Raw genomic sequence first — 27,106 nt, forward strand, 5'->3', positions numbered from 1 at the left:
TCAAGGACCCCAGTGGAATTAATTCAGTCTGATTTTTTGGGGGTTATCCTAGGTAATATACACATATGATGCTATGTATGACAATTTATATAACTGTAATTGTGTATCTGTACCTGAGTAAACTTACACCTTTGATATAACTTTGATGAGTTCCAAGAGTTTTTTTAATCCCGGAGCCCGGCCATGGACCAGCCTCGTACGGTGCTTCCCTGGTCAACAGGCTGTTGCTGTTGGTGGCCCGCTGCCCCACACATCCATCACAACCTGGTTGATATGGCACCTGGTGAAGATACTTGTCCAGTTTCCTCTTGAAGACTTCTACACTTGTCCCAACAGTGTTTCTGATATATCTTCTGATAAGATGTTGAATGATCTCGAACCACGAATGTTGATAGTGTTCTCGTTTTGTGCTCACCGCACCCCTACTTGTCACTGGGTTTATCTTGCACTTCCACATCTTTTGCTTCAGTATGTTATGGTGCTGTGCAGATTTCGGACAAGACCCTCAAGCACCTTCCAGGTATATATCACCATGTATCTTTCTCCTCCGCTCCAATGAGTATATATTTTTGTATAAATGTATCATGTACTTTGTAGAAATATTTATTATAATGTACTCGATAGGCTTAAACCCCATTAACCAGCCAACTATCTTCCTTAGGCTTAAGATAACATAATCCTTAGCGACTGGGGCAGAAAGCCGCCGACAAACCCCCCCTTTTTTTAGACGACGTTTTGCTGAATATTCAACTTTGTCAATCCAAGTCCCGAGCTAAACTAACGGAAACAGATGATTGTTTTAAGTGTCATCAAGATAATCGTTATTCACTATATTTACTAATAATTTTACAGCCAGATGTAAAATTTGGTTAAAAGGATGTGAGGTCACTGTTTTAAGCAGACGTGAGTAGTATATTTAGATTTAGATTTAGCAGACCTGGAATAAGATATACAGTCATGTCAGTGTGATTGAGATCCAGTTTGACAGTATATGCAGTCTTCCCATTTGTGCCTTTGATTCACCTTGTAGTGGCTTATAACTGTACCAGGAACACTCCACACACACCAGTTTGAACCTCACATTGGTTCATAAAGTGACCGGGAATGCACCACACCCTTTTGTACGTCACAAGTACACTAAAAAGATTAACCACTATAATATCGTGAATTACGATGCACACTAATCTCTTATTCAAGTGGGGAGAGGCCTATAACATTTCTGTGTTGGAAGTATTTCTGACATGATAGTTTCATCGTACATGTTCAATCTGCATGAGTTTAATGTTTTTAAACTTAGGAAAGAAAACAATAAGCTTATTTTTCGCCCCTATACCATAGAATAGTTTATTTATAAAATCATCAAATATTTTAGCCAGTAGTATAAATTTGTAGAATGATTCTAAGGGCATATAAATGATTTAGGCATAATGCAAGTATAAGTTAGTAAAATGAGTGACTTACTTCTACTAGGGTGACTAGCCTAGCCTATGGCCGGGCTCCGGCAGTAGAAAAACCCGGAACTCATCAAAAGTATATCTGAGGGTACATGGTATTCACCCTTGCTCCCTCATCCCCCCCCACCTCGGAACCTTTACATACTCTCTCATAATAACAAAGCACTGGAGTACGCATGCTAAACTCCATAACGAGGGAGAGGTTAGTGTCCCCGAGGCCAGAGACCAATAACGGTGGTGGGGCCAGGCTGGCTAGCACATTCCAGTCTTTCTATCTCTTTGTGGTTCCGGGGATCATCGCCCCCGCGGCTCACTCTCGCACCACCACTTAAATTGTAAGGTAAATATTAGAGCTAATTAATATTATCTTCACAGGGAAACACTGAAACTGTACATGTCATAAAGCATTACAGTACTGAAAACTTAATTGGTAACAATAGAGTGTATGCTAAATATAAGTAGAAATTTGTAATATTTATCTCATAATCCCCTCAAGGAAGGTTCCGTGGGGCTGGAAAGGAGCTTTTGGTCTGAAGAATTGAACTTGTGCTGACTTAGATCGAACCTAAATGCCTCCTATTTCCCAGGTGCAGTATGACCCCCCATGGGCGGAGCAAGCTTCCCATGAATCCAGTAATAATAATAATAATAATAATAATAATAACAATAATAATAATAATAATTAAAAATAGTAATTATAATATGTCATATTACGTGTTCACGAGACAAAAGACCAATCCTGCCAGAGTGCAAAACGTTTAGAAAAAAATAGCGTTTTCCCACTGGTATAAGAGGAATACCTCCCTGGTTGTTGCTAGCATAGCCTCTTCTAGTGGTGCCTCCATGCGGTTAACGATCTCTTGATTCACGGAACTGGAGCAGTCTATCCCCGTCCTCGGATGACCTCCATGCGCTGTATGACCTCTGGGGGTTTAGCGCTTCCCCTGGAAAACAGCATATCAGAAAGTGAAGATGTAAAGCTGGTCCGCCCAGACTGTTACTGTTATTATTTACGTGACCCATACGGGTTTAACGCTCTTAATATACCACAGTCATGCAGCCTATCCTTAAATTTTATTGTGTGTATTCTCTACGAGGTTTCCAATGTCAGTTTTTTAACGTTCTTTATAACTCTTACAAATACTATTTTCTTTATTTTAGGTTTGGTGAGGCTGACCAGGTAGCGATGTGGGCGTGCGCGCCGCTAGCACCAACAACCTGGTTGATTAATTAGTCAACAAGGAAGCCTGACCTGACGGGACTGAGAGAGTAGAGGAACCCTCAAAGCCGGTTAAATATGCCACTAGAATGAACTGGGCTAGGCTAGGCTAGACAGCTAGTCTGAACCAGCTAGGCTAGATAGCTAGTCTGAGCCAGCTAGACTAGCCAGCCAGGCTGAAATAGGCTAGACAGCTAGGCTGAAATAGCTAGGCTAGACAGCTATGCTGCGCTAGCTAGGCTAGACTACATAAACCATAAAACCCCATAAAAAATAAGCTGCACGTAATCGTGTTGTGTTTTTCCAGTCAGCACAAATATCACTCATGGTACGAGAATATTGTAAGGTATAGTTTATATATTAACCTACATTTACACACCAGTGCGCTACGCATTTAACTGCCAGAGAACGTTCCCTTTCTCCCGAATGTTTTCAGTGTTGGAGGATGCTGCTTGTGTTGTACCAAGAAAAGGGTGTAACATTGCAGGAGTCTGCCGTGACTCTTGCTTTCATTTCCGCGCAACAGTCTAACGCACAATACCGTAACTGGGACAGTTCACAACCAACAATACCGTGGCTGGGACAATTTGCAACTAACAATACCGTAGCTGGGACAGTTCACAACCCACAATACCGTAACGAGCCGAGACTTTAAATTCTATATCCTCGCGTGGCTGAGCATGTCGTGAGGGAAACGCACACGTGATACGAACAAGAAAAGTAAAGACTTAATTTGGATTATAAACGCTAGTGGGTTAGTAATATGTAATAATCCAAACAGTGTGACATATTTCTGGAGGGTTAGTAATATAAGCCAACAATGTGGCTTATTTCTGGAAGGTTAGTAATATGTGATAACCTAAGCAGTGTGCTTATTTCTGGAAGGTTAGTAATATGTGATACCTAAGCAGTGTGGCTTATTTCTGGAGGGTTAGTAATATGTGATAACCTAAGCAGTGTGCTTATTTCTGGAAGGTTAGTAATATGTGATACCTAAGCAGTGTGGCTTATTTCTGGAGGGTTAGTAATATGTGATAAGACAAGCAGTGTGGCTTATTCCAGGAGGGTTAGTAATGTGATAAGACAGTATGGCTTATTCCAGGAGGGTTAGTAATATATAACCCAAGCTGTGCGGCTTATTCCTGGAGGGTTAGTAATATGATAAGCCAAGCAGTGTGGCTTATTTCTACTGGAGTCCTTCCCCAGGATGTATTTCATAGCATCTAACGCCCAAGTACAGCACCTATTTAATGGCAGACGAAAAGGGGGCAACAGGTGCAAGGAGATGAGAACCCAGGTACCTATTTACACTTCTAGGTGAATATGGGCAGCAGGTGTTAGGAGTTATGCATATGTATCTCGCCTCCGCCCCGGATTGAACCCGGGTCTTTCGATTGCAAGCTGCGAAGTATTAATATTAATGTTGTGATGTCTCCATCTCAAACTGCCCTCCTCTTAGATCAGACCTGATTACTTCCCAATTCCCTTGGCTAAACCCTACGGTTTTAGCGCTTCTTTGTAAATATAATAAACTTGGCGATGTCGATTAGATTTATTCCCAATTTCACTTCCCTTTGTACACTGTATGTACCCTTAGATTGTAAGCTCGCTAGAGCGAAAACAACGAGGGGAGGAGAGGCAGTGTGGAGGAAGATTGGGGGGAAGAGGATGGAGGAGAGGCAGTGTGGAGGAACTGTGGCAGGAGGAGGATGGAGGAGGGGGTGGTGTGGAGGGAGTGAGAGATGAAAGGTACGGAGGTAGAGAAGAGGTTGATAAGGCACACGTGGTTTAGATAATTAGTGGGATAAGGGAAGAAGAGGGGAGAGAATGATAACAGTAAATGTAAACTAAGAGTATGGTACACCTCAACATACAGTGGAAATGAGAGAGTTTACTATTAATAGAGACACTTGCTGGGTCAGTGAACTGCTCAGAAATCCCTCACTCAATTCCTCGAGTGAATTCATGCACCAACAAGTGCCGTTTGGCTTTGCCATTATTCTTGTAACACACACACATACACAGACAGACAGACAGACAGACAGACACACACACACACACACACACACACACACACACACACACACACACACACACACACACACACACACACACACACACACACACACACACAGCTCACAGCACACAGCACAGCACAGCACACACACACACACACACACACACACACACACACACACACACACACACACACACACACACACACACACACACACACACACACACACACACACACACACACTCAGCTGCTGGCGGGGCCAGGAGCTGAGTATCGACCCCTGCAACCACAATTAGGTGAGTACACACACACACACACTCGACCCCTGCAACCTCAACTAGGTGAGTACACACACCTCTTAATTCTTAACCACAGTCAGATACATCAGAATCATAACATGGGAGCAAGAATGAACTGTATTTCTCCTCTCTCATGCACACAAAGTAGGTTTGCCTGTTACTGCCAGCAGTTACAGCCTAGTTGATCAGACCCTGATCCACCACGAGGCCTGGACTCAGACCGAGCAGCGAGGGCGTTGACCCCCGAAACCTTCTCCAGATATTCCTGCAGCCCAATCCCAGACCAGATCCAGTTGATACCTTGATCATTCAGGCTGTTGACTGGCAGCACGCAGTTCAGTATATTGACCACGGCCTGGCTGACTAGCAACTTACCCAGTTCTCTCTTTGATAATCATATTAGGTTAATTATATGTATGTTAGGTTAGTACTATTGTGTAATGTTACGTTAGTGCGTATGATAGGTGTTGGTTAGTAGGCAGCAGCCATCCAGAGTTACTACTATACTGATTTTTGTCTCAAACACTTACGATCACAAGTAAATCTTACTTTTTGTTTGCACTGGTAGAATTACTGATCTTTTTGTCTCATAAGCACGTAAGATCACAAATAAATCTTACACACTTCTGCTTACATTCACGATACACACAAGCCTTTACTTTCCTGTGTGCTTAATAGTTTTTCAATCTGTAATTATTGCCGTTCCAATAAGGAGACGTGGTCTGAGACTGGGGAACGAGGGAGATAATCCCCAGAACCACTAACGGGAATGTTTGTGTAAGTATGGGCTTGTGAGCGTGAAATATGATGTACGTGTGTGTGTACTCACCTAATTGTGGTTGCAGGGGTTGATTCATAGCTCCTGGCCCCGCCTCTTCACTGGTCGCTACTAGATCCACTCTCCCTGCTCCATGAGCTATATCATATCTTTTCTTAAAGCTATTTTTGGATTCTGCTTCCACTACATCACTCTCCATACTATTCCACTTCCTTACAACTCTGTGACTGAAGAAATACTTCCTAACATTTGAGTCTTCAGCTTCCAATTGTGACCCCTTGTTGTGTCCCATCTCTGGAACATTGTCTCTTCCACCTTGTCAGTTCCTCTCAGTATTTTATATGTCGTTATCATGCCCCCCCCTCCCTCTCTCTCCTGTCCTCCAGTGTCGTCAGGTCGATCTCCCTTAATTAACCTCTCCTTCTAGGACATGCCCCTTAGTTCCGGGACTAATCTCGTTGTAAACTCTTGTTTGCAACGAGACTAGCGCGCGGGCGCGCGCGCGCGAGCGCGTGTGTGTGTGTGTGTGTGTGTGTGTACTCACCTAATTGTGGTTGCAGGGGTCGAGACTCAGCTCCTGGCCCCGCCTCTTCACTGATCGCTACTGGGTCCTCTCTCTGCTTCCTGAGCTTTGTCATACCTCTCCTTAAAACTATGTATGGTTCCTGCCTCCACTACTTCACTTGCTAGGCTATTCCACTTGCTGACAACTCTATGACTGAAGAAATACTTCCTAACGTCCCTGTGACTCGTCTGAGTCTTCAGCTTCCAGTTGTGACCCCCTTATCCCTGTGTCCCCTCTCTGGAACATCCTATCTCTGTCCACCTTGTCTATTCCCCGCAGTATCTTGTATGTCGTTATCATGTCTCCCCTGATCCTTCTGTCCTCCAGTGTCGTCAGTCCGATTTCCCTTAACCTTTCCTCGTACGACATTCCCTTGAGCTCTGGGACTAGCCTTGTTGCAAACCTTTGTACTTTCTCTAACTTCTTGACGTGCTTGACCAGGTGTGGGTTCCAGACTGGTGCTGCATACTCCAGTATGGGCCTAACATACACAGTGTACAGTGTCTTGAACGATTCCTTATTAAGGTATCGGAACGCTATTCTCAGGTTTGCCAGGCGCCCGTATGCTGCAGCAGTTATTTCGTTGATGTGTGCCTCCGGGGACGTGCTAGGTGTTATGGTCACCCCAAGGTCTTTCTCCCTGAGTGAGGTCTGTAGTCTTTGTCCACCTAGCCTATACTCTGTCTGCTGTCTTCTTTGCCCCTCCCCAATCTTCATGACTTTGCATTTGGCTGGATTGAATTCGAGAAGCCAGTTACTGGACCACATGTCCAGCCTGTCCAGGTCTCTTTGCAGTCCTGCCTCATCCTCGTCCGATTTAATTCTTCTCATCAACTTTACATCATCTGCGAACAGGGACACTTCAGTGTGTGTGTGTGTGTGTGTGTGTACTCAATTGTACTCACCTAATTGTGGTTGCAGGGGTCGAGACTCAGCTCCTGGCCCCGCCTCGTGTGTGTGTGTGTGTGTGTGTGTGTGTGTGTGTGTGTGTGTGTGTGTGTGTGTGTGTGTGTGTGTGTGTGTGTGTGTGTGCGTGTGCGTGCAAATGGGTTTTATGGGTGTGGGAGTGACGTCACCGGGGATTCTAACCATGTGTTAGATAGATAGGATAGGATAGGATAGGATAAGCTTTATTCAGGTCATTAAAAGGGGAGGTGTCTCAAGTCCGGTTAAGGGCTTCTAATCCTAGGAAATGGAGCTAACCTTCAGTTCCTTGGTTCAAACTTGATTGTGGGAAATTACTTGGATGAGGTTCACAGGTACATTCCTGAATTATTTCATCCACATAATTTACGGGGGGTACAACTAAGTAACAATTTATTAAACTCGCCAAGATTAGTTGTACCTGAGAGCTAGATGGTATTTTGGAGGTTCTAAGGTACACCATACCTCACCTTCCATGACCCAAACACTCTTGCCCACCCACAAACTAGGTCGGGCCTATAATTATTTGATATATAAAAAAAATAATACCAGGAACTCTGGTAAATTATAGTGGGCTGTATATTGGGTATGACTTATAAATGGTTCGATGGGTCCAGAACACCTAACTACAGATAAATATTATAAGAATATAAAGAAAGGAAAATTTAACCTGAACACTCAGCATTTAAAATTACTGGAAGATACTTATTGCTGGTGGAACACCCTAATGCCTACCTAGCAAATAGAATCTAAGTGGCCAGTTAGTATCTAAACTGTTAAGTAAATGACATACGTAGTTCCCTGGGGTGAGCTGCGATGACGCCGGATCATTCATTTTCCATTCTCACCCCCGTATTATGGTGATTTCGTAAATTTCCTGTCCCTACTCTTCAGCGGGGGACATTAATAAAGGTTCCAGTTACAAATTCGGGCCGATCCACTCAATTATGGCTTTGATGACGCCGGATTAAATTTCACCATTAGCACAAACTAGTGTACACATTAATTATGGCGTCTCCCCTCCATTATTCCGCGGCCTCTGCCAATCAGCTTCACATTTTAATACACAATTATTATATTATTCAAATTTACACATGCTGAATTTAGTAAAATTTAAAAAAAAATCTCCACACTGATTGCTTCTCATTCCTAAGGCTCTGGCCCCTACAAATTAAACGCTTCCAAATAAAAGTAATGATGATCACTTCTTCAGGTCACACAGTGGCTTCGGGTATTTTACCTCTACTTTTGATTACTTTCCAGATTCTTATGTGTTGTATAATCCTACGGGTTTAGCGCTCCCCCTTGATTATAATAATAATAATATCTTTATTTACTACAAGTACAAGGTATACAGACCATAGCTGACATCAATGACATACTACTATATAGAAAGCCGCTTGATATGCTGAGCATTTCGGGTACATTAGGTCATTGTCCCAGGATGCGACCCACACCAGTCGACTAACACCCAGGTACCTATTTTACTGATGGGTGAACATAGACAACAGGTGGAAAGAAATACACCTAATGTTTCTACTCTGGCTGGGAATCGAACCCAGACCCTCGCCGTGTGAAGCAAGAGCGTTAGCCACCAGCCCAGCCCAGGCTTGCCTGGTCAACCAGGCTGTTGCTGCTGGCAGAATTGTAACTTTTTACAGTGGTTACATTAAGCACAATTTTATAGACATACAGTGGTAATACATTATAAAGATTTAACCTTGTAAACACACTTTGAGAGTACATAATTATATTTTTTACATGTATAGGCAGCACTCTATGACCTCTACAAGTTTAACTCTTCGTTTTTTAATAATAATGATAATAATAATAAATGTTTACAGGCAGTGTTTATTAATGGTAATTTAATTTTTAATCAGAAGGAAGCGTTAAACCTGTAGTGGTCATATAGCACCTGGAAAATGGGAGGCATTGATGTTCAATCCAAGGAAGAGGAAGATAAGTCCAGTTCCTTGGATGAAGAGCCTCTTGAAGGACATATATCAATGGTAAAATATATGTACAAGTGTGTGTGAAGGTGACACTGTACAAGATCCCCAGGCCCTGATGAACTGTATGCAAGGGTTCTAAAGGAATGTAAAGAGGAGCTTAGCACACCTTTGGCTAATCTTTTCAACATATCACTACAAACTGGCATGGTGCCAGATAAGTGGAAAATGGCAAATGTGATACCTATTTTCAAAACAGGTGACAGGTCCTTAGCTTCGAACTATAGACCAATAAGCCTAACCTCCATAGTGGGAAAATTTATGGAATCAATAATTGCCGAGGCAGTTCGTAGCCACCTTGAAAAGCATAAATTAATCAACGAATCTCAGCATGGTTTTACAAAGGGGCATTCCTGCCTTACGAATTTATTAACTTTTTTCACTAAGGTATTTGAGGAGGTAGATCATGGTAATGAATATGATATTGTGTATATGGACTTCAGTAAGGCTTTTGACAGGGTCCCACATCAGAGACTATTGAGGAAAATTAAAGCACATGGAATAGGAGGAGAAATTTTTTCCTGGATAGAGGCATGGTTGACAAATAGGCAGCAGAGAGTTTGCATAAATGGGGAGAAATCAGAGTGGGGTAGCGTCACGAGCGGTGTTCCACAGGGGTCAGTGTTGGGCCCCCTGCTGTTCACAATCTACATAAACGACATAGATGAGGGCATAAAGAGCGACATCGGCAAGTTTGCCGATGACACCAAAATAGGCCGTCGAATTCATTCTGACGAGGACATTCGAGCACTCCAGGAAGATTTGAATAGACTGATGCAGTGGTCGGAGAAGTGGCAGATGCAGTTTAATATAGACAAATGCAAAGTTCTAAATGTTGGACAGGACAATAACCATGCCACATATAAACTAAATAATGTAGATCTTAATATTACGGATTGCGAAAAAGATTTAGGAGTTCTGGTTAGCAGTAATCTGAAACCAAGACAACAGTGCATAAGTGTTCGCAATAAAGCTAATAGAATCCTTGGCTTCATATCAAGAAGCATAAATAATAGGAGTCCTCAGGTTGTTCTTCAACTCTATACATCCTTGGTTAGGCCTCATTTAGATTATGCTGCACAGTTTTGGTCACCGTATTACAGAATGGATATAAATTCTCTGGAAAATGTACAAAGGAGGATGACAAAGATGATCCCATGTATCAGAAACCTTCCCTATGAGGATAGACTGAGGGCCCTGAAACTGCACTCTCTAGAAAGACGTAGAATTAGGGGGGATATGATTGAGGTGTATAAGTGGAAGACAGGAATAAGTAAAGGGGATGTAAATAGTGTGCTGAAAATATCTAGCCTAGACAGGACTCGCAGCAATGGTTTTAAGTTGGAAAAATTCAGATTCAGGAAGGATATAGGAAAGTACTGGTTTGGTAATAGAGTTGTGGATGAGTGGAACAAACTCCCAAGTACCGTTATAGAGGCCAGAACGTTGTGTAGCTTTAAAAGTAGGTTGGATAAATACATGAGTAGATGTGGGTGGGTGTGAGTTAGACCTGATAGCTTGTGCTAACAGGTCGGTTGCCGTGTTCCTCCCTTAAGTCAATGTGACCTGACCTGTCTAGGTTGGGTGCATTGGCTTAAGCCGGTAGGAGACTTGGACCTGCCTCGCATGGGCCAGTAGGCCTTCTGCAGTGTTCCTTCGTTCTTATGTTCTTATGTTCTTAAGATGCCCCACTTACACAGTTTAGGTTCCGGGCAACTGCTGTAAAGCGAAAATTACTGTAAGTGAAACAGCTTTTTTTCACTTTCAAATGTATATAAAAGCTTGATAACACTTTAACACGATCATATATTTAGTGAGCTATAGAGATAGGCCTAAAAAATGCATATACAGTACACACATTATTTACCTTGAAAACCGCTGTATTAGCGAAACACTAAAGAAGTGCTGTAAAGCGGGGCCTTCCTGTATGTGATACTGATAAGTAATGGAGAAAGACGCAAAATGCAATTACTAGGACATGTTTGACGAAAATGTTTCTGTACTGGGATCTTGGCCACTCCAAATTTACGTTAGGGTAAGGTAGGCTTCTGAACAACGGTGTCTGATGAGATTAGGTTCTGTGAAGATCTTGTATAGTTGAAGTTACCAATTGTCCTTAATTCATCACTATTGCAATGATCTCAGTATTTTGACTGAGTATAGATTTTTTTTAGTGTGGCTTGTGGACTAGTAGCCTATTTGAACCAGTTTTTCCTGTTCAGAAGTTTGTTGTTGCTTACTGACAGTAACTAGAATAGTAACTAGAATCTGCAACAATTAAATCATGTGCTGACATGATCCGACAAACATTGCAAACCCAGCTATCACTATGCTCTTTGCATGTGTATTGGAGAGTTGATTGAAAGTCTGTGGTTCTTACGGGGAAGACAACAAACCCTTCTTTTCCCAGGTATTTTACAGGATGACTGCAAAACATGCAGTGTTTGTTGACACTGAACCTATGTTCATAAGAAAAAGGAGTATGACTCATAAATTATTCCATCTTTATTTTTTTCAAGTCATGACTGATACTGCAATATTTCTTTTGCAGTTCTCATGTCTGCATTAATTTTATGTAGAGATTCAACAACAGATGTCATCTTATTGTACTTTACTTCCTCACTCAATTCCATTGCTTCCCATTTCTTAAAGTACCACAGTATGTTGACTGCTCACCAAAGGATCCTTGCAGATCACACAGTCTATACTCATCAGATCTGAACAAAAGCAAAAAAACTTATATAGCATTCTTCAGCGACTGAAAACAGTGTAGGTTCAGGAGATATTTATTGCAAGTTAGATCATTTTTCTTTAGTAACGCTTCAGTCATTTTTATTTTGTCTTTTATTATCTCTTCAGTCGTGCTCATTTTTTGGTTATGTAGGTTATGCTGAGCATCTTTCATTTTTAAAATAGTTTCCAACAGACAGCCCCAAATAACCTAAAATTTTTGGAAATTTGAATATTAAGCTGACAAAAAATCTTAAAATATGCTCAGCATCCCTAGACCGAGCACATCCAAAAACATGCTTGACTGAAGCAGTACAGTATTAAAAGGAAAAATGGAAGTGACCAAAGCAATAATAAAGAAAAATATCTGAATCGGGAATCTCCGTTTAAACATAAAAATTTTTAATGTTCCACTTCCCATATTCACCTAATTTTTAATGTTATTAATTATTGCTTATGGAGTAGTTACAACAGAAATTATCTCTTTTGCAATTTGTTGAATATCAAACCACAGATTGACTAGACTACAACCTCTCTTCCTACAGAGATGGGTCAGTTTGCCGTGCACTCCAGCAGCTAAGAGGAGCTGTTGAGAAGGAGTCGATGGCCCCTTCAGTGGGATGTGGGCGTGACAGTGGTGGGGGCACGCGAGGAGGACGAGCCCTAGTGGCACGCCTCCCATACACACACCACAAGCAGCTCTTCACCCTCGCCGACCTCCTTGATGGCTGCCCCAAGGCTGACCCATATGTGTACCAAGGTAGGTAGTTCATGTACAGTAATTACATATTTGTAGATACAGAAGCAATGCTCTGCTTATGGTGTTCCACTTTCAGTAATTTTTTCATTGTATAATTATTTAAATTTCCATTGGTTGTACCCATTGGTTGTACCCATTGGTTGTACCACTTAGTCCCTCTTTTAATTTATTCCTGCTCCCCATGCCTCACACACACAATACTGTATTACAGTGTAGCTATTGGTGATATTGCTTTGCTAGGTATCTGTATATGTATTAATTGACAGTTGTGGGTCACATCCAGGAAAAAATCACTAAGCAAATTTATGAGATACTCCAGTCTTATTGAAAGTCATATCTTGGACCCCTCCTTCTCTCCACCCCAATTATATATGCCTGCCCAGTCATCTTATTTTGCACCATACTCTTTAAATGTCCATACCATCTCAACAACCCCTCTGCTCTCTGAATGCATTTAGTAACCCCACAACTTCTAATCTCCAAACTCAGAATTCTCTGCATAAAATTTGCACCCACACACTGCCATCAAATATGACATCTCTTCCTCCAACCTCCTCCTTGCTGCAACATCTAAAACCCATGTTTCACACCCATATAGCAATGTTGGTACCACTGTTCTCAACCACATTCCCCTTTTTTTGCCTTTATGGATAAAGTTCTTTGTCCACAGATGGCTCGGTGCACCACCCACCTTTTTTTTTCCCCCTCATCAATTCTGTGGTGCACCTCATCTTTATCAGACCCATCTACCAGCAAGTCCACTCCTAAATATCAAAGTACACTTAACTTCCTTCATACTCCCTCCCTTGAATCTGATATTCAATCTCTCATTGCCTATATTTTTTGTTACCATACTCTCGTTACCTTTCTCTTTCCTAAGTTCACTTTTAATATCCTTCATTTACATACCCATCCAGATCTGTGTACTAACCTTTATTATTTTGTTTAATGACAGGCACCCATGTTATTTATACAGTGGTAATAAACTGGGAAAAGTAACTGACTGGAGTGTTATTTAACATGGTAGAAGTTCCCCTTTCCTCTCACCAATACACATCACATAGAATACACCTTTTTTTTATCACAGATGTATGCTATAACCATAGTTTTTTAGTGGTATAGTAAAATAATAATAATTCTCAATGATAAAAAAAACTCAACATTTATTAAGTTATACAATATATTAGTCAAACAGTGTCTGTATTCTTAACTAAACATAATATTCTTAATTCTTGCCAATTTAGTGTCAAGCCAGAAAAAAAACCACTGATGCTATAATAAAAATACTTAACTCAGTCTAGTACTCTGTATTTGGTCTAGTTTTCCATCAGTTCTTATTGGTGTCATCTAAATGTCATTGTGAGCTGGCATTTGCCCTGCTTACCAATATAATGTACATATGACCAAGCATTTTCTAGTGTCTAAAACTACCTTACAGTAGAACTTTTAAAAAATTTTAATGCTTCAGGCCTCCATGTCTACCTCCTGCTGTTATATTGAGTCAGCTATTTCCAGTTGTCTTTGAAAATTGTGTTTGCATTACTAGAAATCTCTCTCTCCTTTTCAGATGCCAAAGTCAAAAGTTTATCCAAATGCCGGGGGTGTGACAGCTTCACCATTTGCAGTTTGCTGTTTGGTTATGAGGAGCAGGAAAACTCTATAGATATAGAGGTGAGTTTAGTGTCTCATTCATTTTCATCCAGAATCAACTGTTGCTTTGATTCCTATGTGCTCAGCATATTTTTTATGTTTGATACTTCCTGGATATGGGAGGAAACAATAGCAGTGTCTGCAGTTATTGCCTATAGTTACAGCCCATCCTTCTAGCAAACTTCAGGTTATTACATGGCTTGAAAACCATAAAAAAGTGACTGACATTAAGATATTAACAGTGTTTTATTATCTGTGCTCTTCTGGTCTTCTCAGTGTATCCTTGTTTTCTGTTTGTACGTACGTTAAAACATTTTTTATCTTTGAATATTATTGTACAGCCTCTCCTCACTTAATGACAGAGTTCCGTTCCTGAGACCACGTCGTTAAACGAATTCATCGCTAAGTGAGGAGCATACTATAATGGTAATGACTTTGTATAACATTTCTGGTATATTTTTAAATATAGTGTAGTGTACTGCATATTGAAATAAACAGAATACAGGAAATCAGTTCTGATATACATTAATTAGGTATGAATACTGGTCAGTGAGCGTATTGTAAGTCCGAGGCATCTGTAAACGAGTACATCGCTAAGCGAGGAGAGGCTGTATTTATTACTATTAATACATCTGTTATAATTGGTTAAATTTGGTTAATTGACATTACTTTAACTTCTGCTTCGTTGTAAAGTTTGTGAGTGAATTCACTGGCTAATCAACTCTTAATTATTGTTAATTAGGTGTACTGGTATTTTGAAAATTGCAGTATCTCATTTTATTGTAATTTGTTTAGCTAGCAGAATGTGTGGTTCAAATCCCTGGGCCCATTCTGTGCCTCTGTAATCTTTTGACTACCTCCCACTAGATGGGTGTGGCTTGCATAATAAAGCTATCAAACAGCCTGAGCAGCATACTTTTTGGAGAGAAATTGTCTTAAGTTTATGTAGGAGAACACCAATGATGGAGGTAGGGCAGGTCAGTATTTATATTTGGATGGTGTTACTAGATTAACTTGAGCCTGGGAGGTATACTGCTAAATTCAGTGTGTCTAGGCAACACTGGTATTTGTGCTGTGAGATATTTGCAAACATTAGCAAGCTGTGTTGTTTGATCTAAACAGAGCAAGCTATTGTATTGAAACTCTGATAACTTGTATACCTATGCTGTATACAGAAATACCTTGGTAAATTCACTGTGGGCAGAGCAAAATATTTGAAACATTTCACCTGTACAACAGACTTTTCCAACCCTATACAAAATAATACACAGCAAGCATACAGTATTTATACCAGCATAGGGTCAAGTGCGGGCAAGTAAATAATCGGGAAGATAAGGTATGAGATCAGTGCATGGGCAGCAAGTGGTGAAGCACTGCAGGCAGCCTACTACTTAGGCCAGGAACTAATGTAGGAAGCCTGCTGCATACTATATTTTTTGTATGTTTGGGACCATTGGTAGATTTTCTGCTTTTTGCAACAGAAGATCTAAAGGTTTAGCTATGCTAAAGCCCCCTGATTCTGCTCAGTGGTGTTGTGTGAACAGATCAGGCCACTTCCAGCCATTCTTGTGATTTTGTTTTTCTTTGCATAGGCTACTAATTGAGCCTCTTTCCAGAACATGAGGCATGGAGTTTTATCTCTTTGTACTTATGAAAATAAGATCACAGTAAACAGGTGATATCACAATTTGCAGAATAACCACTGTGAAAAAATTGTAGAATTCCAAGCACTTTTGTGATTTCTCACATTATCACAAAAGCGATTGGAATTCTATTTTTTCACAGTGGTTATCCTGCCTGTACTCATGTATAAATATGCTGACTGTATATCATAGTGTTGACTTTAAGCCTATTCTTTTCTTTTTCAACAAACTGACCATATTCCACTGAGGCAGGGTGACCCAAAAAGAAAAACGAAAGTTTCTCTTTTTAAATTTAGTAATTTGTACAGAAGGGGTTACTAGCCCCTTGCTCCCTTAAAGCCTTTTGTACATGAAAAAAAAAACATGAGCAAAATTTTAAGTGTGTCAGTTTCAGTCTTTCTGTTGAGTATATGCCATTTATCTCTAAATTTATTGTAGTGTATCAGTAACAGACAATTTGTCTCATGATGGAAACAACCATGGCCAGTAAGAGGGAGCCATGGAAGCACATTGGTAAAGTAGGGAGCAGAATTACAAATGCTCCTCGACTTAGGATATGTTAACTTTACAATGGTGCAAAAGCAGTTACCTTCAAGGTGAAACTTAAGATAATTACCCAGTACGAAGGCAGCAAGTTCATAACTTGTGCTCATCTATTTACTTTTGAATACTGGTATTTAGTTAGTTACAGTAACTTTATGTATTTATTTACTTATTTAGAGTTACTTTTTTTATTTACTTATTTATCTAGCATACATTCTTGGACTTGAGCTTCCAGCAAGCATGCGTGCGAGTGTTAGATAGGAGTGAATGGAGACAAATGGTTTTTGGGACCTGATGAGCCGTTGGAGTGTGGGCACGGTAATATTTTGTGAAGGGATTCGGGGAAACCAGTTAGGTAGACTCGAGTCCTGGAGGTGGGAAGTACGTACAGGTGGTGGTTGGGATATTGGCTGTTTGGAGTGATATCTAAGCTGTTATATCTGACTGCCTCTGCAAAGACAGTAATTATGTATGGATGATGGTGAAAGTGTTGAGTGACGATGAAAGTTTTTTCTTTTTTTCTTTTTGGGTCACCCTGCCTTGGAGGGAAACGGCCAGATTATTAAAAAAAATTACATTCTACTCAAGATGAGTTTATTGGAACATAACCCATTGTAAATCAAGAAGCACCTATAAATTTAAAAATAATTGGGTCATATTTTAAGTATAGTTAAGTATAGTATAAGTGGCTTTGGCATGCTGCTCTTACCTGTATTTTTTTGTACCTCTGTTTGTATGCTAAAATTTCTAAATAAATAAATAAATAAATAAATAGTTGCATTAACAGCAATTATGTCACAGTAAACCAATGCACAACTGTCATTCATATCATTGCATGGCAGAAATCATACTATACAAATGTAATTATTTTTGTGATATAACAAACCAGAAAAGAGCATTGTACTTGTGAAAGCCAATAAGAATAATCTATTCTGTACTCGTGCCAGTGTGGAACACAAATGAACAATAAATGCATGTTGACTAATGTGCCTTGCTGGGATCTCTCCACAGAACTTCACACCAACAGCACTGCATGTAGCGTGTCTGCTGCCACAGCCTGGGCCCCTGGTGAGCAAGCTGGTTGTGTCAAGTACTGCTGTGAATGAACCAAACTTGCTGGGTCAGACACCACTCCATGCTCTCCTCTTGGGTAGGTTACCCCTCAGTCACTGCCACCTTACAACAAGATGAAAATTAGACACATATGCAGCATCTGGGTATCTTTAATGTAGACATTTTGCCATCCATTGGCTTTATCAATACAAATTCTAGGACATAATTTGAAGACAGTAGAACTATATACCAAAGATGAGGTAATCAGTCCCTCAGCCTTGGAGATGGTGTGAAGAGCACCGCTCTTCACACCAACTACAAGGCCGAGGGATGGATTACCTCATCTGTGTCCTAGAATTTGTACTGATAAAGCCAATGGATGGCGAAACGTCTACGTTAAAGATACCCAGATGTTGCATATGTTTCTAATTTTCATCTTGTCGGTATTGTATACCATTCATGTACTCCTTACGACAAGTCTACACCTAACTCATTTCATATACGTACAGCAAATTCTACTGTGTGAATTGGCTTGAGTGCTCCAAATCTGTTGTATTTTAACTAATGAAAATGCTTAGTTGTTGTAACTTTATAAAAGCATATACAAGTGAACCCCAGAATTAACAGAAATTATGTTCCTGAAGGTCCTCACACAATCAGAATCTGCAAATACAATAGTATACTGCTAAATTCTTTTCCTATAATAAATTTTGTTTCAGATTTGAGCCCTTCAAGTGAGGTACCTTGATGCTGAAGAGCTCTTGCTCCAAGGAATTGGGCCAATTTTCCCCTTCCTTGGATCAAATCCAATTGCCTCCTCTTCCCCAGGAGCTGTATGACCCTATGGGTTTTGCATTTCCCCCATTATTGTAATAATGATTCAAATGTTGCTCATTTTTGTTTTAGAAGTCTTTAATTATTGCCTTAACCTGATTAATGCTGACATTCTTAGGAAATAATGTACATAAAAAAAAAGCATAGAAGTGGGCAATGAAAATGTAGGTGGTGCATTAAGGTATCTGTGGAGACAAATAACTTTATCTATGAAGGTCAGGAGGTAGGAAGTACAGTGCCTGCACTTTGAAGGATGATTGGGGATGTTACTGTTCAGAGGGTCATTTTAATTGTGATGCTTGCATTTTCCTTGAAGTATGATTAATGTTTCTTTTCAGTCATCATACCTTGGGAAATGGCTAGTGGTAAAAAAAAAAAAAAAGTTTCATATTAATGTGTATAGATCTACACAAATTTTGTATTCCAGGTGATGTGCGGAGCAGCAGTGTGGTGGAGGCACTGAGAACCTTGGTGGCGCATGGTGCTGATGTAAACTGTAAAGATCATGCAGGAGAAACGCCACTACACTCCGTGCGCAACTTGCTGAGGCAGGGCCTCTATGACCGGGCTGCATATGTCGCTCACATACTCCTCCAGGCTGGTGCACAAGTCGATGCTGCCAACAATGAGGTAAACTTAACAATCATCATCAAGTTCACAGTTATCTTTATAATGGAAAAGACGATTCTTTTAATTATTATTATTATAATCAAAAAGAAGAGCTAAACCTATTTTTTAAATTTATTTTTTTATATATTACTGTATACGTGCTCAATATAGATTTTTTTTTTTTTAACAAGTCGGCCATCTCCCACCTAGGCAGGGTGACCCAAAAAGAAAGAAAATACCCAAAAAGAAAATACTTTCATCATCATTCAACACATTCACCTCACTCATACATAATCACTGTTTTTGTAGAAGTGCCCAGAATACAACAGTTTAGAAGCATTTACATATAAAGATATACAACATATCCCTCCAAACTGCCAATATCCCAAACCCCTCCTTTAAAGCTCTCCAAATACCCTGAAAATTATCATAAATTTTATATAGATAAGGAAGCACTAAACTCATTTCGATCGGAAGCACTTCACTAGCAACACTGCATCCCTCTCTTCACCTGTACAATACTATGTCCTGAGAAGAAAGCAATCTGTTACCTACTGTAGTACAGAAAAGTTTTTTTTGTCACACTATCCATATTCCACCACCAAAGTAGAGCAACCAGTAAATGAAATATTCATATTCATTCATTCATTCAGTAGCTGTCATGCCAGAAGTGAGCAGATATAGCAGTTCAAATGACTTTCTGAACTGTAACATACCCACCAAGTCTTCTTTCAGAATGTAGGCACTGCATTTCTCACTTCCAGGAATCAAGCCTGGCTAACTGATTTTCCTGAATCTTTCTTTAAACATTTCCTTGCCTAGACTCCAAAATCAAGTAAGATCATCATTATTATTATTACTGCAATAAAAACTAAGAACTCAGATTTTACATGCTCGTACACACCTGCTGGATACTCAAACCTCTACCAGTAAAAACCACCTTTACATCCTAACTCTAACCCTTCCAGGAATTATCCTTATCCATTCTTCTTTCTACCCTAGATTTATACACCCTCTTGCTCATTCTATTTTACTCCATCTTCTCTAAATGCACATACCACCTTAACAACCCTTCCTCTGTTCTCATAACTCCACTCCAACTTCTAATTGTTATGCTCCAGATTCTTTGTATGAAGTTCACACCATACATTGATCTCAAACATAACATCTCCAGCCTACTTGTTGGATTGTTCCAATTGAATGTCTTAAGCGTATTTAAAAGGATTGATACCACTATGCTGTCATACTTTTTCCCTCTTTTGGCCAAACACAATACAGTGGACCCCCGCCTTACGATCAGCTCCCAACTCGAACAATTATGTAAGTGTATTTTTGGGGGTCTGAAATGGACTAATCTAATTTACAATATTCCTTATGGGAACAAATTTGTTTGGTAACGGCACCCAAACAGACTTCTGGATTATTATTATTATAATCAAGGGGAAGCGCTAAACCCGGAGGATTATACAGCGCCTGGGGGGGGGGGATGTGGAAGGCATTCAGGCTTAATTCGGGGAACTGGAGCACAGATCCAATTTCCTAAATCAAGAGCCCCTCACCAACATCAAGGAACCTTCCTTGAGGGGTCAGACTTCTGGAATGAATTAATATCGTAAGTCGGGGGTCCACTGTATTTCATATTTTCAGAGAATACAGTATTCAGTGGTAGTAATGCACCATATATTAAGCTTATATTAACAGCAAGAAATAAAAATTTCTTATTAAAATATTGTCTAAATTTCTCTTTTGGGTAGGGTCGAACACTTCTTACATATAGTGTAGAGTACCTAGACGACTCCTTGCCTCTCACACGGACCTTGTTAAATCATGGGGCGTCTGTGTGGGGTGCTGCTGATGGTAGCGACAAAGACCAAAGCATCTTTACCTGGTTCCTTAAGGCAGGTGAAGCTTACCCAGTAGATGCATGTTTTTCCAGTGTATTTTTGAGATTGTTGTAATTATCACAGAGTACAGTACGTATTAAAAAAATGAGAATATTTCATTTTTACAATATCCAATGAATGTAAATGATTCTTGAAACCATTCTTTGTCATATAATTTTAACTTAACGTATTTAATAACTAAACAACGTTTGTTACACAGGCTGTGATCACACACCGCAGATTAGAGAACTGTTCCTACACAGTCTCGATTCTTTCACACATGATGGCGGACAACCCCAGAAGAATGTATCAGCATGTTCTGAGAACAATGTTCAGACAATCTAGATGTTATAAGGTAGGTGCCAATAACATAAGTTATACAAGATGAAGGCTTTGGAAGAGATTTTAAATTGACACCATAAACTCCAAATTCTTCGCACTATTGGTGGGTTGGCCAGCTACCTCTCCACCTCCCTCACATCTCATGCCTTTTTGTTGTTTGTTTGGTGAAGCCTCCATGAACACAACTGCTATGTGTAGCCTTATAAAGTAATAAGCCTACTTAATTTTATAAAGATAATACCAGGCTAAACATATCTAAAAATAAAAATGTCCCAAAACAGCTCTTCACTTGAACACTGAAATGCGGGTGAATGTCTTTCTCCTGCTCTTGACTTTAACCCTAAAATGCAATACTGTTTAACTAGTCAAATGTTAAAAATATAAGAATACAGCACAGTACATCACACTTATATATTGTAAATTTCTCCTCCACTAAGAAATGCTTTTCCTCCGTCAGGTACTGGGACCGGTGTTCCTAGAGTTGAAGACACTCATGATGCCCCATTGGACACAGCCAGCGACGCTTGCTTCACTCTGCTGGCGCACTGTCCGCAACTCACTCACACCAAAGAGAATACACTCAGGAACTCCCCAACTGGGTCTTCCTCCACCACTAGAATCATATATTCTCCTTGGAGAGCCTACCAGTAGTCATTCCTAGTCCTAGAGGACTTTTCTTTTTTTTCCAAAGGAAAAACCTTTAGTAACAGTTCTGATGTATATGAGTAAATATTTGTTATGGATGAAATATATCATAGCAGGTTTTAAAATGGAGAGTGAATGTGATAATCTCCCGATGTACGAGGACATACAGAGATATTCATTAGTCTCGGCTTAGATGGTTATACAGTACAGAGAGAACAAAGGTTTTCTTGCTATGGTCACTCACACAATTGTCAGTATATATGTAATTTGTGTATATAATGGATTCTCATTCAACTGAATGTACTTGTGATCAATATTTTGTTCATTATTGCTATGTATGAATGTCTCGACCTTAAAATCTTTCGTGTCAGCAAGCATCACACCATTATTGTCACTTCTCATAAGAGCATTCTCTTGTTTACAGTAATGTACATCACCTAGTTTCAACATTAAGCTACAACTGCTGATTTCAGGGTCACACTTGCCAGCGCTACTTGTGCCTTACTTTACAAAACTAAAACATTACAGGAGATAAAATTTTACTGTAAGGCAAATGCAGTAAGTTATTATACAAAAAAATCATATTTCCTAAGCTTCTGTAGGGCCTAAACATTGTTAGCAGTTTACCTTCAGCCCATCCTCCTAAGCAAACATTTTTTTTTAATTTTACTTTGGCTCCAGATCATCTGTAAAGTGACTGATGCTAAAATTTTTAAGTGGGTTCTTTATATCATGCTTATCTGGTCCTCTCAGTGGCTCCTCATTTTCTGTTATGCTTATATGAATTATTGCGTTTATTGGCATTTCCTTGTAACTGATTGATATTAACCTTACCTATAGAACGTAGGTAGAGAAATTGGCTTATGTAAATACGTAGCAAATTTATGTTGATGCTAGGAGAACAGGTTATCTGAAAGTCTTCCTCTACTCTATAGAGAGAGCAGTACAACATTAGTTAATCATAGCCTTGAGCTTCTCTTGGGGGGGGGGGGGGGGAATATTTCTTACAGTTCAACAGGTGCTAAGGTTTACTACATTTTTCGCCCTTTTTTTTTTTATAAATAGAGGAGTGCCAAATAGTGATATTTTGGGATTCTACAAATTAGGAGTTGATAAAAGATTTGTGGGTGCCAGAAAAGTGGATCACCTACAGTCTGACTGATGCATCACCAAAAACAGTGTGTGTCAGATTTTATTAGTAATGAAATGGGTAATGAAAACTAATTTACTGCCAAGCTTACTGTATTCTATATTTAGATAATTTTGCTTGTGTAAAAGACATTATACTAAATACAGTAGCCACTTTTATATGGAATTTACCTGTAATTCCATTTTTAGCTGGCAGAAAATATACTTTTGACTTGTTGGTAGTTAAGACACTAGGTGTAGTTGTGTTGTCAATATGGAAGCAGCATTTAGAAGAGAATTTGTAATTTGGCAACTAAGGTCACAAGGACGGTAGCACCCCAGTCATTTTGCATACAAGCTTGAAAAGGGTAAGAAGAATAAGTCAGAATATCACGGCTGGAATACTTCACATCTAAAAAAATGGTCTGGTGATACCGACAAGATGTGGAGAAAGACACTTATGTACACTTCAGGACATTTATTCGAGGAAATGTTTTGCCACAAGTGGCAAAAATGTTTCCTCTAATAAATGTTCTGAACTGTACTTAAGTGTCTTTTTCCACACTTCACATCGAACCCACAAATTAGAGATGAAGACTGGATGACATTGCAGTCCATCCTGGACCATTAAAGTTATTCCAGATCTCAATAATGGTCTAGGACATACCAAAATGTATTTAATTTCATTTCTGATTTGGAGAAAGGTAATTTTTTGGCAACATGAAGAGAAATGAAGTCATTACTTCATGTACCTCTAGCCAAGCTGGTCCGATTATTAATGATATACTGTATTCTCAAATAAGCGCTAAGCCTGTCTAGGTCATTCAGCGCTACATAGGCTGGTCAGAATTTTTTTTTTTTTTTTGTATATTCACAACTTGTGCAACAAATCTTAAAACTTTCACTATTAAATGATGAATGTTAGTTTTATTCATCTGGACATTAGTGGTACTTTGACACTTGCTTCCCTTAAGGTGAAGTCTATGGTCATACAGAATTCATGTATGATAATTTTGCTTGCAGTTCTGTATTAAAGTTCAGCAGATTTCACATATTAAAAGTTATGTTAATTGCATATGGTATATCAAAGCTAATGCTGACCTCCCAGCCTTTTATGTAAAATAGCTTTCTTAAGCTTTACTCAGGATATCTTGTAGGCCTACTGTCATTGCTTTATACCAGTATGATAAACTCCTGGTGAATGTGTCACAAGCCTCATGTTGCTAATGGCATATTCACTATACCGATTCCTCAACAATACTCAGGTGTCACGTCTCGCTGTGAATCACAAATCATTCATTCTTGCCCAAACAAGTCCACCTTCTTCTCATGTACTCAGTGGATCTTAGACTCTTAGCATGTAGTTAGTCTGTGAGTAGAGTGTACCCGTCGTGGTGCCTCAAGCTCGTGTTAGTTGTGTTTAACACACTGTAAATGAATAACAAATGTTTTGTAAGTGACTAGGACAGGTGTGTGTTGTAGCATGACTATGTGACAAGTGATGTTAGTAGTGACCAATGAAAACACAAATATGGACAAGTGCCTCAATTTCAGTGGCTTAAGTGGAAATATCTATGTAATAGAACACTGCCAGCACCTTGTAAGGTGTGCCAGATGGTATAAGGTGCATGTTAGGCAACTGAGGACCAACAGACCATCTGACAAATATACCATTGACCTGAATGACAGTGACAAAAGACCAGTACCTGAGTTGACCTGTAGCTCAATGGTAAAGTACTTGGCTCAACCAAAAGGACCCAGGTTCAGTTCGTAAAAAAAGGCAACATGTATGGGAATGTTTCCCAGTACCTGTTACCCATGCTCAGCCAACAGTACTTATGAGGTAGCTGTTGAGAGACTCCTTTGAGGACCTAAAAGGACTCCAATGGAAATAAGCCAAACTGCTCGACTTTCTTGGGATATTAGGGTTATTAATTTTCCAATGTTATTAATCCTAAGACAGTCTTCTTTGAGTGCAGTTCATATACCTGAGGCAAGTGTTGGGTACTAAGGTAACACTGAAGACTACTAACTAGACAGACATAATCAGTGCCAGAGTGACAGCCAAGCCTAATGCTTGAGCCAATTACTGAAGGTCTGATTTATTGACTAGCAAGATTAGCATCACCGTGACTGCTGATCATTGCAAATGCTAAATAGGTGACTTTAGAGGCCAGTGATTTAATGGCCAGTACTTAAATTGTCTTAACTGATTAATGTGGAAATTATACAGGAGAGGAAACTATAAGAGTAAATGTCACAAAATAGTACCATGGCTGGAACAATTGACAACTGATCCAAAAATTGGAGATAAAACTAGACAATATTTCTATCTGTCCAGTACCATAAATTCAACTTGTTAATTGCGCAAGCAAACGTTAAATCTAGCTTTCTGGCAGTGACGATCTCTCGACTTTCTACCCAGGCGTTATATAACCTTTACGGGTTTAGTGCTCCACTTAATATAATAGTCCAAGATGGCCTAAACTTTGTCTAGTTTCATCTCCAGTGTTGGCTTGATGTGAACCGGGAAGAAAAGTGTTGTGATAACGTTTCTGCCCCTTCCTGAAAGGCAGCCAGGTCGTGCTCACACTCATTATGTAACGTCCAAGACATTGTCAATATTTTATATAAATGTGCAACTTTGACTTTTTCTCACCAGTCAGAGTAAAGATATGTATATTTACTTATAAAATAAAGAGCCCCAAGTGCCAATTTTTTTTTTCTTATACATTCTTATACCGGGCCTTGAGTCATAAAGCATGTAAACAGTTGAAGCTGTGAAACTGCTTTAAGATCACAAGAAAAAGATGGAAGATCCAAGGTAACCAATAAGGCCAAAGGAAAGATATGGCTCCACATCACAACATGTTGTCAAAACAAAGACAGAAATTTCCAAGAGAAGACTTTGATTGCCATCTGCAAATTGCTGATCAACTGGGCTGTGATGGCTATGTGGGACTGCAGGCCACCAACACAGCCTGGTGGACCAGGCAGTTAACACACAAGACTGGTCTGTGGCCAGGCTGTGAGGGAAGAAGAAACCTCGAAATAGGTCACAGATGCGTAACACAACCCACACCTCGTAACATACAAGACATCATAATGCCAAACTTGTAATCAAACATGTACACACTTCGTTTTTTTGCTAATAGAGAGGAAATCCTAACTCTTAAGCCAGTAGCTGCCTCATCACTGAAAAGGTTAATACATGACAAAGACCCACTTCAGGAGAGTTTGCCATTTTCTGACAAACAGGAGGGTATATTCACAGATATGCATTTCATGGTGAATATACAGAGTTTATCCCTAACTCAGAATCTGAATATACCTGGCACATAGTGAACAGGTCATTTACAGCCTTAATAGCCATTTCATATTCTATAAGTTTACTGCTCAAGGGAGGTTCCTTGATGCTGGCAAGGGGCTCTTGATCTAGGGAATTGGATGTGTTCCAATTCCCTGAATTAAGCCTGAATGCCTTTCATCCTCCCCCTACCATAGGCACTAACAATCCCAATGGATTTAGTGCTCCCCTACCATAATAATAATATAATAATACATATAGGTTTTAAACTTTATATTTTCACTAACTGACATGAGAGAATTCCATTAACAAAACTTTAACATCTGTCTAAACATTTGTCACTAGATATTTTGTTATGAGAGACCAAAGCTAAAGAAGAACTCAATCTCAAGGCTCACAGGAAACATGACCTCAACAAACAAGATTGTTGTATCGACAGGGAAAAGGGTGTATTGATGCCAATGAATGGCTATTGATCCAACATGAGAGCCTCTCATTCCACAGGCCCTACATGACTATGGGTTTAGCACTTCAAATGACAAACTAATTCCTATCCTTGTGTCAAACCTGAATACTTTCAACCATCCTATTCCCCAGGTTCTGTATGACTTACAGGTTATGCTCATTTTGGCATTATATCATGTGCCCCTCATTCTGGTCTATTTCTCACCTGTCATTACCTAGCTTATCTTTTATTATAATCGCAGAGATGTA

General features: G+C 39.7%; 1 protein-coding gene across 2 annotated transcripts in view; it reads left to right on the forward strand.

Annotated features, from left to right (window-relative positions):
* LOC128699609 (putative ankyrin repeat protein RF_0381) overlaps window positions 1–25,800 on the forward strand; it is a 36,212-nt gene extending 10,412 nt beyond the window's left edge. For both annotated transcript variants that reach the window (XM_053792333.2, XM_053792334.2), the window contains exons 2-8: window positions 12,541–12,755; window positions 14,323–14,426; window positions 17,603–17,741; window positions 18,906–19,108; window positions 20,842–20,985; window positions 21,191–21,325; window positions 21,770–25,800. In XM_053792333.2, coding sequence (XP_053648308.1) covers window positions 12,541–12,755; window positions 14,323–14,426; window positions 17,603–17,741; window positions 18,906–19,108; window positions 20,842–20,985; window positions 21,191–21,325; window positions 21,770–21,973 — 1,144 coding nt within the window. In that variant the 3' untranslated portion in view covers window positions 21,974–25,800. The remainder of the gene's footprint in view (window positions 1–12,540; window positions 12,756–14,322; window positions 14,427–17,602; window positions 17,742–18,905; window positions 19,109–20,841; window positions 20,986–21,190; window positions 21,326–21,769) is intronic.
* The last annotated feature ends 1,306 nt before the right edge of the window (window positions 25,801–27,106 follow it).

The sequence above is a fragment of the Cherax quadricarinatus genome, chromosome 67 (genome assembly GCF_038502225.1).
Source record: "Cherax quadricarinatus isolate ZL_2023a chromosome 67, ASM3850222v1, whole genome shotgun sequence".
NCBI classification, from domain to species: Eukaryota; Metazoa; Arthropoda; class Malacostraca; order Decapoda; family Parastacidae; genus Cherax; species Cherax quadricarinatus.